This window comes from Lepisma saccharinum, chromosome 10 (genome assembly GCF_977018435.1).
Source record: "Lepisma saccharinum chromosome 10, izLepSacc3.1, whole genome shotgun sequence".
NCBI lineage: Eukaryota > Metazoa > Arthropoda > Insecta > Zygentoma > Lepismatidae > Lepisma > Lepisma saccharinum.
Window position 1 is genome coordinate 16,896,468 of NC_139238.1, and position 19,834 is coordinate 16,916,301.

At 37.3% G+C, this 19,834-nt stretch overlaps 1 protein-coding gene across 6 annotated transcripts in view; it reads right to left on the reverse strand.

Annotated features, from left to right (window-relative positions):
* The window catches only part of tho2 (THO complex subunit 2-like protein), a 128,132-nt gene that overhangs the window by 48,556 nt on the left and 59,742 nt on the right, over positions 1-19,834 (reverse strand). For 5 of the 6 annotated variants that reach the window (XM_083129603.1, XM_083129607.1, XM_083129605.1 and 2 more), the window contains exon 28: positions 15,828-15,868. In XM_083129603.1, coding sequence (XP_082985729.1) covers positions 15,828-15,868 — 41 coding nt within the window. Of the gene's footprint in view, positions 1-14,169; positions 15,869-19,834 lie in introns of all 6 variants that reach the window. The other variant, XR_014442289.1, reaches the window with a different exon arrangement.

Below are 19,834 nucleotides of genomic sequence, written 5' to 3' on the forward strand. Positions count from 1 at the left end.
ATTTATCAACATTTTTCAAAGGGGGGGGGGGGACAATATTTTCCCCAGCAAGATTTTAGAGATGATTTACTATGGTTGAGCAAGTTAGAGACAGCCTGTTAGATTCTCAATCTCGAGGTTCAAGTCTCAGTCAGAGCTTCAGTGTTTTTTAAATCCTTTCTTTCTGCAGCATTCACAATTATCATTCTGATTCATCTAAAAATACAAAAGCCATGATTCATCAAAGCACCAGGTAAAAAGGGGGAGAGGAATGTTTGTGACATCACAAAACAATGTGTTGTCCTTTGCATATAAACATGAAAAGTAGCATCTTACTGTGTATTTGATCTTTCATGCACATTATTCCTTATTTGTATTCTTGAAGGTGCTTTTCTACCTCCTTGGATTAATCATGACAATTGAAGAACATGGGAGGGATTAATTGAAACAATTGACACAGTTAAATGCTGATGCTCTGTTTAGGTCTTGAACACAGAATCTTCAGCCTAGAGATTGTGAATCCAATACACTACATGCTCAGACATTGTTGAACTCTTTATTACCAACATAATCTAATGGCCTTAAATAGATTAACTAAAGTTGTCCATTAAAATACCTTCTCCCACAAACTCTCAAAGCAATTCTCATTTCTTCAAATTGTAGGGGCCGAGCACATTGAGCTGAGATGGTAGTATCTGAGGTGAGGTTGAGTGGGAATCTCTCTCCCCCCCATTTGTGGTTAAAGCATCTCCTCTCTGGTTGCTAATTTACACACATATAACTTACATAATATGATATCTTCAGGAGTATTTACTGAAAATTTTTCAAATACCACAAACAGTTGACTCAATCTTGCCACCAAATATCCGGAGTTCAAATCCAGGCCAGGGCATAAGTATTCATTTGTGGGTGTCCTTTCACACAATAATTAGCCCAGAGGTGCACAAAAGCAATGCAAAATAACAAATCAAAAGAAAACTAAAATTGATTGATGGGAGATGTTTCCTCCTTATGGATCTGCTTCCGAAGGTCATGAACCCCTGAGAGCAAGCATAAAGCCAGTATGTGAAGTGATACGTATCAGAATGCAAATACAGCTATGAAAACAACCGGCAAGAAATAGGAGTGGGAGCAAGAGAACAGGTCATACTTTATTTTACTGTTGTGTTTCATCCTTCTAATTTCTCTTTCGATAAATAATACAATGCCAATAAACTAAAGTTGAAAAAGGAAATTAATAGCGCAGATTCGATTTCATACAAGTTGGAAACACTACTATTGATGAAAAAAGTACTACCAGATCTTTTAACTTCCCTGTTTTACAAACTTTCTGATGAAGATCTTCCACCCCATCAAAAGATCTGGTAATGCTATCAGTTCTATTCAATCAGACTGGACAAGAATCAAAATGTATCTGAGGCAAGAGCTGCTATTTAACTACTTTGGACATACTGATCACAAGTATGAATGCATAAATCACAAATTACCTCTTGTTTCAAGACAACGAGGGATTCAGTGGGAATGGATGGTCCTTAATGGAAGACCAGGCTGTTGGTTCCATGTGAGAGAGGTGACAGGTATAGAGGTGATGTTAGGTAGCTCAATCATAGAATTTGTATATGCAAATATGCAATGTTTGTTTTGTGTGTACACACACACGAATGCTATGGTGACCAACTTTCGGCCATGAATTTGAGGGAGATTTAGTCACGAGAAATTTTGCTCATTTTTAGTGGCGCAGCACAGCAAATGTTTATGGAATGGATAATATTAAAAAAAAAAAAAAGACTTAATTTACATTTTATATAATATACAGATTACAATAGAGAATAAAAATTTACAAATTTACATGTTTCTTAGTCCTAAGCATCAATCAACTACTGCAAGATATGGCATCACTTCCACCTGCCCAAAAAAAAGATCTAATACAGGAGATCCCAGGAATGCGGGAGAGTTGATCACCCTAACACACACACACATGCTAGCTACTAGCTATTTAGGTCCATTCATGGCTATTTTCATCTTCAAGAGTCAAACAACATACAAGTATGTATGTTTTATCCACCTAGCACTCAAGGTTATCCATCTCGTGAGAAATCGTACACTTGATATGTAGGATATCAGATAAGGACCATCCACACCTCTCCCCATTCCTTATCTCGGAAACTAGAGCTAACTTCAGACATTATGTTCATATTCATGTTCAGCACATCCAAATTAGTTAAACATGGCTAGCTACCTTTGCCTCAAAGTCATAATTTGTAGCCTAGTATGGGCATGAGCTTTCTACTTAGAAAATCACCAGAATTTCCTTAACTATGCAAAATTTATTGTGTGAAAAATCCATCTGTAATCAGAAATAAATTAAAGAAAACCAGAATTCTGACTGAAGAGTGGGCCACATAACTTTAGACCAATCTGATAATTTGGAATCAAATAGTAAAACACAAAATACTTATGATACAGGTACACACCTTAGGTGCCTCGGTGGTCCAGGTGGTAGGACACGTTGGGGACCAGAATTCGATCCCAAGGTTGGGAATTTTTCCAACCTTAACCCGGCATAAAGCAGCTCTGGGGGTCACTTGGGTACCTGGAGGCAACCTTGCAGAGTAAAAGCAGCCAGAGTATGGTGTTGATCACATCACCTCCAAAAAAGTGACAGATTGTGAACTTGTTGGCCCCTATGTATGCATGCTCATGGGACAGTGCAATGAGCGCAGGGAACTCTTTACACACCTTACCAAATACACATATTACTTAAGGATCTTCTGCAGAGGCTACTAATTAAATCTATGTGAACATAAGTTTGATGCAAAGTGGAGAAAGGGGTCTATATCAGTCAGGTACCTGAATGGAATTTTATGTTGAGTGCCAATTAACTTCAGTGTATATAGTAGAGTTGAGCTTAAAGCAATATGCTGTAACAGAATGGGAAAGTATTGGTATAAATTTAATCATCGATATGGCTCAATACTTTTCCAAAGGTGTACAAAATACACACAACCTTTCATGATGTCCAAAAATTTTGCACCAATAGTGATCAATCACAGATTCCAGCATGAATGTCTCTGCAATAGTGTATTTTCCTTTAGCAAACAATACAAAAAAATGGATAGCTTTATAACATTCTTAATGAAAGTGAAGATTTTCCTAATATTTTATAGTGATTGCAAATGTTTATATCCGTGCAACTTTTGTTGGAAGGCATATCCGAACTCTAGACCAGTGGTTTCCAACTTCAAAAGGTCCGAGGGCCAAAATTATATCCAGCAGTTGATAGACGGGCCGCATTTTTTTTGGGGGGGGGGGGGGGGGCGGCTTACAAATTACAAAAATTGTAAGTACTGAACTGAAAATGTAGTACTTTCGCATGACCTAAATTTCTAAAATGAGGCAATAAAAACAATGGAATTACAAATCAAAATTGTATAATTACAATTTATTTCACAAAAACCCAATACTTATTGATGAACTGAAAGAAATTAAAGACACACCATACACATAATACTTCATAGTAGGGACACTAATTTATGGTAAATAAAAACTGAGGAGAGCGGTAAATAAAATGTTAGATCAGCGGTATATACCAGCGATGGAAAAAAAAGAATTGGCACACACTTTTTCATCATGAGAGGAAACAACATACAAAAGAGCTATAAATTGATAAACTATTTCTTCATTTTTATATACTTTACACATACAAAAGTACTTAGCTGCCCAACCAAAAAGAAAACATCAAGAAAAAATCACTTCATTTCTAAAATGCATATTCGGGGGAAGAAAGGGATGCAGCTTGACATGGAGCGAAGTTTTCGAACTGAGATTATGTGCATAGGCAATCCCAATTTACAGCGTCTTCCTGATGTGATGGAAGTTAAAAAACGTTCTTCAGCTGCAAGTGGTAGGAAACTTTAGACAAACGTTTCGTTACAAATCGACAGTTTGCGCGCACAACCTCGATTGCCGGTTTTTTGGTGTTTTCTACTTAATTTGATGATATTTCACGGTTATTCCGCGAAAAAGCGTTCATTTCGTGGAAAAGCACACATTTCGCATTACTTCGCGAATAAAACTCATGCATATTTCATCATTGGGGGTGTAGTTACGTGCAGAATGTTCAAAATTGCATATTTTTTTTTCACATTTCGCGATTTCGCGCATCGCGAAAATTCAATGTACCTACTTCATAGTAAGTGTTCAATGTAAGAATTGAGCCCGACCTGCATGTTTTATTAAAGTTGTATTTGAATTTCTGTATTTGAAAGTCTCAGAAAGTGAAGCAGTGAAGAATCTGCCAGTCTGCTTCTGTAGCGGTTCTTGATGAACTTCATTGAAGAAAAAACACTTTCACACATGTATGTGCTGCCGAACATTGATGTCATTCTTTGCCCAAAACTACGAAGGTTTGGAAAGCGTTCCTTTATAAGGTATTTGAAAAACTCTGGCCACTTTTCTTGCCTAGTTTGAAGGAACACATCGCCTTGCAAATTACGCAATTTAGGTTCGAGAGAAGCTATTTTCATTTTCAATCTTACGTTTTTTGGAGATATTGCTCATTTTGATATTTGCACAAACTTTAACAGTCACAGTACAATCCGAGTTGGAACACTGGAAATCTCTTCGTACTTCGTGCGTAGTGAAACAGATCTCTATAGCGCCGCAGTTTGTTTCTAAACACAAAGAGTGAAGCTTTCACGGAAGCGGGCGAGTTCATCCCACATAGCGAAGGGGTGGAATGCATGGTGTGAAGAGAAAGTTACGTCACTTTAGATTCTTCTGATGATCATTATTGACTGCAAAATCAATTCTACCTGTGATATGGTCTTTCTTCACAGAGCTTCCGTTCCTTCAGTAAAAATATAACGTATTTTAATAAAAATAAATAAAATTAACGTATTTTGCAAACTGGCTTCGCGGGCCGCAGAAAAAGGCAACGGGGGCCGCATGCGGCCCGCGGGCCGCCAGTTGGAAACCCCTGCTCTAGACTATTAACAACAATAATTGCTGAAACACATGCCAATTTTTTTGAGCGATGTATTTGTTGGAAAGGTTCCTGTGTCTACCTGTACTTATTAGTATTAACATTCAAACTGATATTTTCTGAAACCAATGCCAGCTCTAATTTTAACATTATGTGTTCACATGTAGAAAAAGTCAACAGTAACGAAATAGTTTAATTAAAAAAATAAAATAATGAGCACAAAAAATGCCACTTATGGTACACATGTGTGAAAAATGTTTATCAAGCAAATCAAACGTTTTTATTTTTGTGAATAAATTTTAATTGCTATGCAGTGGTGTTATTTACGAGGATAAGTTTTCCATAGTAATATTTTTGATAGTAATGTATCCATGAGGAAATTATACCATATGCAGTTAAGGGACTGTCTCTAAGAGGGTTGTGTGGATTCCACATTCTGTGCTGCACATGTGCAGAAGTAGGAGGGTGAGAGTGATCTTCATGCTGAGCACGTCCACTCCATAAGCACTTGAGTCCCATTGGCGAACAGTGTTACAGATGTGAGCATGTCATTTATCATCGCTTTTCTGCCACTTTTGGCTAATTGGGAGAATGAGGATGAGTGACGACATGATGAAATCAATAAGGGTACACTCGCAAACAGCCATGTCCAGGATAGGATTCAAACTTGAGACCCCTTGTGTTCTAACATGCTACGTGAAAGGACTGAAGGCCTTATTCAACAATGAGAACAAGTGTGCTCACTTCCCATGCTCTGCGAGACCTCACACAGCAGCAACAATGGCAGCCTTTCTGTGAAGGTTCAGTTGGGAATGTATAGACCATCCATCCCCTGTATAGCACTGACCTTGCACCCAATAACTCACACTTGTTCCTAGTTTGAAAATGGAGCTGTCTGAACTTTGTTTAGGTTGGCCAATCTAGTACCATGATAACAGTATAATTCCCAGTTGTTTTCAAGGCGAACTTTCCAAACATTCAAGAGCACACACAGATGTTTTCTCTATTTCAACCTTACAACCCACACAAATATATTAACAATATAAAGGGTCTGTGCGATTCCAATTTATCTCCACAATTCTATAACATTTCTATTAAATGGCATATATATAGTAATATTTTGTTTAAGGTGCGGAGTTTACATTTGACATTTCACATCTACAAACACAAGTCACAAATGGTACAGGATATATTAATCTACAAAAATTGTGCACGAATTTTAGACTCAAATTTACCTAATCAACTTCAAGATATCTTGCAATAATCTTCTGTCTGTCAGATAGATTGTTCTGCAAAGGATGCTTTCAAACCAAACAGATTGAGAAAATTCTGTTGTTAAACCTGTAAACCACACTGCAGATATGGAACGTGCCATTACAAGAGTGGAACCAGAAGCAAAAAAGCCTGTGCACCACACTCCCGCATGGAGGGAAGGAGCAGAGTGGAGTATGCTTCCTTATGGTCAGAGTAGAACGGAAGAAAGGGAAGTTGTGCGGAGACTTTTTTGCCGAAGGTTCTTTTCCTTGTGGCCGCTCTATAGCACCTTTCCCCATAAGCAGGGCACTGAGGTTCATGCCAACGGCTTATCCAAACAAGTGCAGGAGCATGATAAGTGTCTCATTATTGGTGGAATCTATGTGAAAAACTAAAATAGGTGTGTATCTTTCTACAGGTAATGTATTTGCTTTCCTGAATAAAAGACTCACAAAAGTTTTTTGTAGGAATATCAATCACAAAATGTACTTAATGGAGCCTGTTTATGATCCTAGAGTCCCTAAACATGAGATAGGAGAGTTTTTAGTCTTGTTCACACTCAAAACAGCAAAATCTTCATTGGAAAGTGTCTGAATAAATTATATCTCATATATCTCACATTGATCTCTTAATGAAGCACAAAACAACTAGTATAGATATACTAAAATGTTTATAAATGTTTAGTTTCACCCATTTATTTTTCAGTATAAACGATTTCATTTTGTTTTTTTCAAAAGAATATTCACAACGAAATTGCGTTTAGTCCCTGATGGTAGTTATTTCTTAAAATCAAGGAATTCCTTGTCAGTGAACATCCTGAACAAATACTGTTGTTAATGGCAACCTGCTGACATATCTGCAGTAAATTTGTCTAAGAGTAGCTTTATAATAATGTCAAATCTGTTGAAGTACAAATTTATCTGTTTAGTTTACCTAATAATACTGCATGCATTTGAATGGTAGCAATGAATTGAAATTACTCTTAATTGTCTGAATTGTTTCTTGTAAGTATTAAGTGGAATGACATGAAAACTCATTAAGTACTGACTTTCTTTAATGGTCCTCTGTTTAAGTTCATACTACAAAAATGACTTTCCTGGGAAAGAAGAGTCTTTGCTTTTTACTGTAGATTGGAAAGTTACTATTATTTACAGGCATCCTCCCTAAAAATTATTTCATTTATATTATTACCCCACACTCATCCATATGAATAACCTGGCACTTTTGCGTGATAAATACGGAATGGATTTCTAGGCCCATACCTATTTCTTCTTGCTATATCCTAGATATATGCTATTTACAGATGTCTGTGTTTCATGTACACAGAACCCCTCTACTGAAATTCTATAGGACCTAAAATGCCTAAATGAACAATAAATTCATACAAATGCCTAAAACCATAATTTGACCTGAAAAATGCCCTTTAAACCTTTCGCTTAACTTTAACAATAACTTATTAAGAATGACCCTTAATTTCCACCACAAAGCTTTGAGACCCTGGAAAATTGATACCTTAAAGGAATCAGACTGGCATACAAAGCAATCTAACTGTAGGAGGTGTCAACATCTGTGCAAATTTCCGCCATCTTCCAGCCTGCATCACAAAATTGGAAACATGTAAAGCAAACTGGCTGGATAAGGCATTCTCCATTGTTAAAGGATGTACTTCCCAGGCAATCAGAGGGACCGTAGGTGTATTATACAAAGAATATCTCACTGTGATTGGCCGTTTCTAGTGCCTGCTGTAACGAGTAGGAAATACAGCCCTGCACGTAATCACCTTGCCTATTTTCCCCACTGACACAATAGGTGAAAGTGGTGGGTTTGCACCGGAAACTACAACTGTCCTAGTGTAGAAACTGTTCAACAAGGAGAGAAGACTACTGAGAATCTGCCTGGTAAAGGTAAAAAAAAAAAAAAGTAAAGTGCTCCCCTGTGCTATGCACCATGCCATGAAAGTGTATAGGGTGGTGTGATCAGCACCATGCCCCTGGCCACCTCTACCCCCCAGTTTTTTCCAGGAACCCACTTTATACAATGCTGGATGGGCACCGGAGAAGCTTGAATAGGTGGAAAAAATCCCGGTTCTCCCCCGCCGGGTCTCTCGCATGGTAGTCAGACGCCCTCAACGACTGAGCTACCATGGCTGCAAATCTACCTGGGTATTGAGTATTGAGGTTGAGGTCTTTTCAGCGCACTTTATGCACATATAGACTAATCGGACTTGTCCTACAGTTAAAAGTGGGATCCGAACCACTATGTGCCTCCAACAGCTATCGAACCTACGACCTCTTTGTTCCAAGGTATCAACGTTACCACTATGTCTCGGGAAGAACCAAGCCTGTCTTGGGAATCATTTATGAAGTTTGTGCATGAAGGGAAGGTTCTCCATGTACAGTCATAGACACTTCTGGCTTGTAATAATCACATTGAAAGTTAATGGGATTCTTACAACTGAGAAGTGACTGTACAAGCGCCTATTCACGGAAAACTGGAAGAACTTCACCAAGGAGGACATTGAAAAGCATATGGTGGTGCAGTGTTTCAAAATATGATAAAAGTTTTTACATTGGACAAATTGTATATTTTTATAATCTAAGAATAGTATTCATTCCACTAAAAATAGTAATTTTGTATGCAAATTGCATCTGAAACCACTAATTTCATGACATTATTATTAATTAATAATTATGCCTATTAATTTATTATAAGCACCTAAAAGTCCTAAAATGGAATTTATTAAGTCCTAGATCCCTTTTTTAGCACCTAAAAATCCATTTCCTAAACATACAACAGTTCTGCAACACAAATTTGATTGCTCTGCTAGGCACAACATAACAAAAAGTTCTCTTCAATAATCAGTTAAGATGGTCTATGGATAGAATTCCAAGCTTTGTTCCTCATCTTCACAGCACAGAGCAGTAGATGATTCGTCCAGATCTACAACCTTCTATTGCTACACTTTCACTATTGTCTAGACAATTTGGTTTGATGTTCTATTGTCAGTCCACAATACCATGTGTGTCCCAGACAAGACTGGGTTTTCTCATTTCAGCTGGCAGCTGCTTCTTTATTATGATAAAATTGGATATTTTGACGACTGCGAAGTCTATCCCTTATTTCATTGATAGCATATTCAGCTTGGTCCAGTTTTTCTCACCGTAATTTTTCAATGTTCTTCCAATTCGTGTTCTATCATTTCCCGGTCTTTAGCTGGAGTTTTGGATCTTTTGACTGGATTTGGTCTCGTAGGCCATGAGGTTAACAGCTCTTCATAGGTTGTTGCATAAGGAAGAAATGTGTCTGAACAATCCATACTATCTCCAGTAAGGAAGAAATGTGTCTAAACAATCCATACTATCTCCAGTCATTCAAGTCTTCTGAAAGAGGAGACATTTATTTTGGTGTTTCCTTTAGCGCTGTATCCCTTCATGGTCACTGAATCACAATAAAGCATTCCAGATAGTCTAGCTTGGTGTATCCATGCAGACAGATCCAAGGATTACTGTTATGGGTGGTGGTAGTAATAGATATTGCCAAGATTGATTATGGTTATGCCCCTAATACTGCTTTAGTCAAATTTTTGCATACCAGATTTTCTTATCAAGTTTTATTATGTGAGACTGTCACAGATTGGCACACGAAGCTTCTCCAACATAGCCCACTTCTTCTCATATACTTATTTAATTGTACATATCAATTTCCCTCTTGGTTTCCCTTTTGTCTTTTCATATATGCGTATATATAGTCTCAATTCAATCATTTTCCTCCGTAGTTACATGTATTCGGTCTTGTAATCTGTGGCTTTCCTATATTATAGCTTTACAACTTGTGCAAACCTTGCTATGTCTTCATTCCTTGTGTTTATTATTTGGTTTTCCATCAGGTAAACACATCAGTGGATAATTCATGAATGGGGATATAAAAACTGACAATTTTCTTCTTTGGACATACACACTCTGCTCTTCTGATAACATGTTGTGTTAGCTTGTCCAGTTCACATCTTTGTAGGGTCTTCCTGGTACTGCTAGTTCAGTTAACATTTACGTAAAGTGTGACTACAGGGTGTCTGAAAAATAACTTTGTTTGCATCCAAGTACAGTTACAGAAAAAGTCTCAGGGGTTAGTTCAACCTGGCAGTCAAAAGTAGTAGTTTGCACCTTGCTTCTTGATACACATGCTTGTTTACCATGTGTACTCTTCCTTGAGGATGTTCAGGTTTGGTAAGCTACCACCTTTTTTCCTCTCTATGATAAACCTGATGTCTGGATGTTGATGCACGTGGTTCAGAAAGCTTTGCGATGAATCAATCTGTTCACTAAATTCTTCTTCACATCATGTGTGACATCAGCTTTTCATGATGGATGTGGTAAACGTGATTTAAGTATTACGTATGTAAAGTTTTGTGTTTCCACATTGCGGATTGGATAGTTTTTTACACACTACCTTCATTCACGAAGGGTACGGCATCTGGAACAGAGATGGGCATGTCACTTCTTTGTTAGTTCCCAGGTGGACGTAGTTGCATTTTCTCCCATCTGGTGGCACTGGTGTGCATTTCCTGGCTTGTGTCGTCTGTTGTTCTTTCCGTCGTCGGGTGGTGATTGAGGACTTGGGCTGTCTGCTGCACTGTGTTGCTCAGTGTGGTGTGGTTCATGTTCGTGGGGGGGGTGAAGGGAGGTTGAGTGGAGGGACTGCATTTTTTCTTCTTGTGGTGTGGGATTTTTTTGAAGAATGGGATGCCAGGTTGGGGGTGCCTGTCCAATGTCTAGGTTCAGTGCTGGTTTCTGTTGGATGATGGCATGGGTTTCTATGATGGTGTTTTCTATAATGGAGTCAGTTGAAGTATGGATGTGGAGGAGATGTTTTGTGCTGTGGAGGTGATGAGAAAGGCCTAATCCTGGTGTGTCTTTTTTGGCATCATTTATATTTTCCTCGATCTGTTCTTTAACAGTGTGGATGGTTCTGCCGATGTAGCTGTCATGGTATTGGCATGTGGCCTTGTAGACACCAGGGGATGCAAGTTTGGGTAGGTAGTATCTCTTGATATTGGACAGGAATCTTCTGACTTGGGATACAGGTTTGTGTGCCAGTCTGATGTTAAAGGATTTGAGGGCCTTGGATAATTTGCCTGATGTGGTAGGGTGGTATGGAAAGATGATTCATTTGGTTTTGGGTTATCTCTCATGGGTGTCTGAGCTGTGCTTCTGCTTTTCCATATCACATGGATAGCTGGCGCTCGGTGTAACCACTGCTTAGTTCTATTTCTGTGATTTCACACTTAATTCTATTTCATCACAGAGGTCGTCTTCCATGCAGCTATGTGTGAAGGCCCTCCTATAAAAGTTCATCCATACTCCAACTTTCTGTTTTGGGGGGTGGTTGAATCTTGAATGGATGTACTGGGTGCCTGAGACTGGTTTCCTGTATATGGAGGTGATGAATTTGTCTTGATGGCATCAGATGTTGAGGTTGAGAAAGTTGAAGTGGCCATTCTCTTCCTTCCCTATGATGAATTTTATGTTAGGGTGTATGCTGTTGAGGGCAGTCAGCTTAGGCCCTCATCTTGTTTGTAAATGACTAGGATGTCATCGGCGTATCTTATGTGTGCATCAGCTTTTGGCTTAATGGCAATGTGGAATAACAAAAGAACACCATATTTCATTTGCTGGTCAGCAGCTTGTGAGAACACATCAAATCTATAGAAACCTGCCTGACACTATCCACTGCTCTTCAGTCATTGAAGATGAGTAGTGTAACAATTTATTTGTAACTTTACACTAATTGTGATGAAAAGGTGAGACAACAATGAACGAGAAGGTAGCAATGGTATTGCCCACAGGGTGCAGGGGAGGATTGGATACCAGTGCACATAGTGCATGCTGAAATCAAATTTTCTGACATTGCTACTGTCAGATATCAGCATGTAAATCTTCTGAAGTGAGGTGTTTAATGATCTGTCATATTATTGTCACTGTTAAAACAATTGTTTAGAATTTTTCAACACAATACTGCCAAATAATAAAAGTGAACAATTCGAAGTATGCTTCAAATCTTGTTTTGCTAAAGTCGAGGAGACAAGTACTTCAACCAGATTCTTGACTGAATCACACGAGCCTAGATTTCCTGCTTGGACTTGGACTAGTGGTGTGGCACTTTCTCATCTGCTAGTTTTTGCCTTGCATGATACTCATTACCACATTTGTTGGTAGACTTTTGGTTTTTGCAATGCATTGCACAGAGCAGACAAGCTAAAAAGATGAACGAGCAATTTGAGGAAGAATATCGTAGGAGAACTGCTGCTATTTCCCTTACAATTGACAAAATTAAAGATTTAAGACAAAAAAGAAAAGTATGAGATAGAACTTGACTTGAAAGAAGAAATGGTTATCAACAGGCTTTTTAATGAATCTCATACATGAGATTCGCAGAATTCATCCATAAAAAAAATGTTGCTAGACTAAACATGTCAAACAAATACTAATAACAATTTTCATTATTGGGTAAAAATATATGTTGTGTACAAATCTCATTGCTCTGGATTATTTCCTACATACAAACAAATGCACTTCATTTCCGCTACTTTTATTTCCATCGAGCAACAAACACAAAAATCGCAATACTCGAAAACTACAGACAAAAACTACTTTTCCTTGCCAGATTTGCTCTGATTGGTTGTTATCACAGCATCGATCAAAGAAGCAAGTTGCAATCAGAAATAGTTGCTAAAACTAGTCTGGTAGCCAGTCCAGCACCAAAAAGCATCCGAGTAAATAATCTAGCTCTGTGTGATTCACTCTTTACTTGTTGGTAAAATAAAGAAATTGATGCATTAATCATAGTTGGTATTTGTCTGCTTTGCACTTACAAGGACTGAACCCCTTACATTAAAAAAAGTTGCTTACTTTTGAAGAAGGATTGTAAAGGATGTGATCACTTTAAGGTTACCTATAGAGCACAGAAACACATTAAATGGCAACATTTAAGAAACTTTCAGACCAAAGTGACAGGCAAAAATGCAGCAGGCAACATGTGACATGTGCAGAAATAAAGACAATCTTTTGTACCGAAGTGACATGCCAAACTGCACATGTCACCTTGGTCTGTTGGTCATGCATTCACGCCATTTTATTCTAAAAGCTCCCTTAAATACAATCTCAAACAATACACCAGGATCTTGTCTACCACAAAGACAAGAATGAATCAAACAATGAATCACCTGGCACTGCCAAACCTCAATCGACATACAAGACAAATTGGCGAGTCCAGCATAATAAGACAATCCACACGGTGGCTGTGATGCATACTTAAAATGGCATCACACAGCACACACTATGGAGGATCCAACTAATGCAACACATGATTAAGAGAGAAATGAACAGAGACTGATTTGCAAGCATGCCTATGAACATGTATGCTGGTACATACATGTGAAGACCACAGAACTGTAATGAATGGTTTTAACCTAATAATCTTTATATTCAAAGTAGACTGCAGATATATATGAAAAATAAGCTCCCTGAAATACCAGAAACATCAGACCAATATGGATAAAACATCCTTCACACTTTACACATTAGCTTACCACTGATTATACGCCACACAAAATTTTAGGTCTTTCTTAAATTAAAAGCATTAGCATATCCCCTAGATGAGAATAATGTAGTCTATAACACCATTTGTTTGATGCGTGTGTATAATCTTCAAATAGAGAAAAGTTAGAGATGGGTGAACAACCACTAGATTTCACATTACAATGGCCACTAAATACAAGTCTTCCCTTATACTCTCATTTATATTACAGTCTTTTGAGATAAACCTGACCTGGATGAAGTGTAAGTACTTACATCAAATCCATTCTTCTTCCAACTGGATCCTAATCACATAGTAAAAATAATCACTTATCATGGGAATAAGCAGGCATAGATCAACAAAGTAAAAACGGTACTTACCGCTCTGCAAGTCCGAAAGGAACATTTATGGATCCTTACACCAGCAAATTCAGCAAGATCACGGCAGGCAGATTTCGAAACTAACTGTTGGGCAGCGGATATTTTCTCCAGTGACACAGCACTTTATAAAAGTCATCTAAATAGCGAGCACTACCCCATCAGATAACACCAGAATTTTAACTTCGCACACATCCCTCCATAGCACCAAAATAAACAAAGTTCTCTCTTGGTTTCCTCGAAATCATATCTTCTTTTGTTAAAAAAAAAAAAAGGAGCGTCCTTTAAAAAAAAACATGTCCGTTCAGCTGCTATGATCCTTTGAACATTTTCAAACAATTGACTAAGTTGAACACTAAGGCCTCGATGCTGCCTTATGGCACCAGCAACAGAAAATCCATACTACTTTGTACTGCTGACAATGTGGGACACCAACGAAGTGAACATCACAGTTAAATTCTTCCATGTTGACTTGAGCCTAGGTGATTATAAAATATTATCCATGGAAGCCCATCACATTCAGCTCTCTGGCAGTTATTATGGCTTACAAGGAAGGTGCTTCTTCCATTATTATTTCTTTGGTTAACATTGTACAAAATAAGGCTCTAACAACAGCAAAACTCTTCTTCTTCTTGCTTTTATGTAACGAAGATTCCTGGGAGTTAACAAGAAATCTGCTCATATCTTACAGGGCAATAAAAATGCATCAAGTGGCTCCCTTCTCTCCTTTTGTACATAGTTAATAACTGCTACACCAGACTTCAGTATATCATCTGAGAAATGCAAGCGCTCTGGGAAAATTCAGCCTCATTTCTCTTTTCTTCTTTCATTCAATCAATCAAATTTAATGTAGATCTTTATTAGTAATCTCTCCTCTTCAATCTTCTTTCAAGAAATCTTAAGATATAAATGAGATCCACTACAAACACAGCTATGTGTTGTAACTGCAATTCAACCAAACATTTTGTACTTTTCTCAGCATTAAAAATATGAAACCATCGAAATCCAAATGCTATTTTATTAATATAATGAGTTGCTGGATCCCAATTTATCTCGTAACTAAAATATATCTTCCTTGCATATAAACCATAAACGATGAGATCATTTAACTCCTTGGGCTACAATTTTGCAGACTACCAGGGACCTCCATGAAGATTCCACTAATTCGCAGAAATATAAACTACTACATCCAGCAAAACAACCACTTTTAAATCTACGTAGCTACAAGAACAGTCTCTACAAGCGCCTCTTCACACACACACACCTCTCACTCAATAGTTATTGCTCAAAAAATGCTTCGATTATTTTCTTTACATCCTCACACAAGACTCCATCGCGAAGTAAATGAATTTCCTCTTGGGACTGACTTCAGGATGAAACAATGGAACCCAAAAAAATTGCTTCGAAATGCTGTACACTTCAGTCTCTTCTTAAATGCTATGCTCCATGTGGAAACAGCAATTTAAAGATTTGGCTGGCACTGTGACACTGGAATTATTTCACAGAAATCTTCCAACGGGCTAAAAAACACAACTCAAAATAAATATTTAGATGTAATGGAGATCTGCTTCAAAGTCTAACTGCACTTCAATGCCATTTTAATCTGTGAGACACAAAGACCCACAGAATGTAGAACCGGACTAGGAGACTTCGATACTAACCTTCGATGGGGCAATGCCTTCCATTTTCCTTCTTTTGACATCTGCAACACAAAGAGAAAATATGCATATAACTAAAAATGTCATTAACATAAAGGAGGTACAGGTATACATTGTGGTAAATTGAATGTTAATGATCAGGGAACAGATTTATATGTAAATACATATCTTCATATGATTCTAAAATCAATGTTATTTGGTATTATCTTTGCGAACTGTGGTGAACAAGCTTGAAAAATGCAATTTTAATTTTCTATATTTTTATACACATTAGTTTTTAGCATTTTTTTTACATGTGATTTCCATATTTTTCAACATATATATTCCATAGTCATGCTATTACTACATTTTCCCTTTTTGTGTTAAATTCCTAAGGTTTTCTACTCATTTGTATTCTGTTTTTTTTAAAACCTTGACATAAGACGATGCATCTAGTAAAAAACAGAGAAGACAACATCAAGGTTTCTCAGTGACATCCATTACAGATTTTAAATATACTTCCATTACTTCAAGTGATATTGAATACAATTTCATTATAAATTAGGGATGGAACAGATTGATCTGTACTCTTATCGGTATCGGCCGATATAGGCATATCAGTGCATCGGTAAAATTACCGATAATTTTACCAATCCAATATATCTATAAATATCTAATAATTTAGTGCAAAATTCTTCTATTTCGTTATAATTTTTATGGATAATCTCAATGTGCTACTTTAAAAAAAGTAAATGTCTAAATATGCAACTTCTTTTGCATTATAGTCATCTGGTAACATACATTTGTTAAGGAGGTTAATTAACCATTCAGGTTCTTAAGAATCATTTGGAATTTTATATCGGATCAATAGATTATCAGTTATCGCAAAGTTTTATATTAGTACTTTATTGGTATTGGCCAAAATTTCAGGTCCACCCATCCCTATTATAAATGCATCTTAGGGACAAGAGGAAATTCACTTTTCAGCACCTAACAGTCTGGTAACAAAAAATAGATAACATTTTCTATTGAAATTTGGATTAAAATTAATGTCATGTAAGTCTAGTTTAGAAATCCAATGTTTTGGTAGCAGAAAATTAAGAACATTTTGTTTGAATTTTGCATTACAATTAATATCATGTAAGCCTAATGAAAATTGTGCTTTTGCACAATTGTACATCTACATTTAAATCCATATTTTGATTAAAATAACTAAATATATATTTACATATCTAACACCTTTTTGATACATAAATCTGTTCCCTAATAATGTTTGAAAAGCACATGGAAATTTGTGGATGTAGTGTCTTTAACCTTAGTAGCTACTCTTGTCAACTAATTTCTATTCTTTACAAATTTACACATTTCATAAATAACCTGTGTGCAAGCATTACACCCACAATCTGGTGTGTACAGAATGTGGTTGTTATTGCCTGTATCTTTAATTTTGCACCCAATTTATATAATAAACACTGATATCATACATTGAAACTCAGTGTTGCCATATGGTGCACTGGAATTTAATCTTAAGAAACAAAATTTGCACTCAGTAAATTACCATCACCACTCCTCTAGACTGCAGTTATTTATCCATTTGTTCTAACTACGTACACACGTGTAATTCTAACTACTCCATCTTTCTTGAGGAAACTGAAGAACTTAAAATGTAGGAAAATTCAAAATAGATATCTTTTTAATGTCTTGCCCTATTCAAACAAGGAAGGTAAAATATACGGAGAGGATAGATTAACTGGTACTCTATCAGTATTATCAACTGGCCTCTAATTTAGTGCAAAATTATGTTAAACACATTTTTAAGACTTCATACTGTTCATGTGATGTGAACACATTATCAATAAGGGCATGCATATTTTGTTTTTCACGATAACATGAAATGTGAAATAAAACATTGAAGTGTTAATTTTTCATGTTTTTGAAAGGTGTGAGGTGCATTTTGCTGCCATGTTTTGTTACAAAATAATATAAAATGAACTGAAAAATGTGAAATATATGGTTGAACATGAAATTTAGGGTTTATATACGATGCAACACCTTCTGAGATCTGAATTATCATGTGTGTTATGAAAGTTACGGAAAATTGATTAATTCTGCTGTAAAAATATGAGAAGCAAAAACAAAAACTTTTACACAAGAATAAACTTCATACTGTACTCCGAAAACTATACAGGGTGTAATTTTAATGGTGCCCACGGACCACAGATTCGTATAGAATACATCAAAACAAACTACTTTTCTCAGTAACATTTTTCTCGTTGGTGCATCGATTCGACGCAACAGCCATTCAAAAAAGACCATTTGCCACCTGGATGCTAGCAACCCAACACAACATTTAATCATATCTGTGACATCATTTCCTGCGGCGAAACAGCACATGGCAGGGTTGCAAGAAACACATAAATTCTGTGAAAATAACAAACTACCAACCACATTATTAGCTGCAAAACGAAGCGAGAAACATGCCCAGTAGACCGAACATCATAGCCATAGCCTACCAGCCAGATCAGCAGTCATCTCCGGGGAAGGGGGAAATGAACCAACGATTTGAGAAATGGTAAAAACTTATTCAAAATGAAGTGTTAATATCGGATTTTATCTCAGCCTACATGCCAAATATCAACAAGAATAAATTTTATTGGACTAACAGCTTACATGTGGCTGTTTACACCCAGCTACATTGCAAGGTTGATATCTACAGGTTTGTGTCCAGATGCCTTGTGATACTTTTGTGCTGATAACGGAAGTATCTGAGGTTCACGTTGTTACATTACAGCTAAAACACGTACAACCACAGTAATAATCTAATTATGAATCAGTAGCGAATATACTGCCCTGTTCACAGTTGCAAACTATTACACGTGTATCCGGTGCATAGATAAACACAGTCGTCGAGGAGCTTGTATTACTACTACTTATATCCTGTATTTTCAACCATTTTTGTCACTTGCCTCATAATGCCCTGAATACAGGGTGTTTCCGGGCTGATGATACAAACTTTCAGGGATGATGGAGAAGGGCACATGTATCAATTTGAGATAAGGAACCCTGGTCCGGAAACAACTTAGTCGAATGTTATAAGCGAAAATTTAATAGGCCCGTATCTTCTTCCTCTCCGCTTAACTGCACCAGTGTACCTTGTGTTTCTGGGGGACATACTCCCCGCATTGTTGGAACATATCCCACTTGATCTTCGTCAAAGTATGTGGTTCCAACATGATGGAGCCCCAGCTCACTTTGAACATACTGTTCGTGAACACCTGACTCAGACGTTCCGTGAAAGGTGGATAGCAAGAGGGGATCCTGTTCCGTGGCCAGCTCGGTCACCTGTTCTGACCCCACTTGTGGGGTCATGTGAAATGTCTTGTGTATGAGACACCTGTCGAGACTGAAGAGGATCTCCTGTGACATTGTTCGAACGACCACGGGTTTGTTCCAACGGGTACGGCAGAACTTTGTGCGACGATGTCATGCCTGCAGCGAAGCTGGGGAACACCACTTTGAACAACTGTTGTGAATGTAGCAGCTTGCAAAACTTGTGCAGGTAATAAAAGTATTACATCTTCAACACCGATTTTCGCTTATAACTTTCAACTAAGTCGTTTCCGGACCAGGGTTCCTTATCTCAAATTGATACATGTGCCCTTCTCCATCGTCCCTGAAAGTTTGTATCATCAGCCAGAAACACCCTGTATACATTATATTATGTGTTGCTTACCTTCGGAATTTTGAGTTCTTTCATTTCTATTTTGTCATATGTTCAGTGTGCCACAGACATCTAGTATCAGAAGGACGAAGTGGATAGACTAAATTGTAGATGCCAACTTGGTAACTAGATTTGCAAATATTTGTCATGTAAGATGAGACACAAAATTCGATATGACTACTTCCACTTGAATTCTATTTTCTTTTTACCATTTTTCGTATTGTTTGTTTACTTACTGTTAGGTTACAGAACGTGTTTTCTCGTTTTGTTTTACGGTACATAATGTGGCTGATTGTAGCTGTCATTTCTC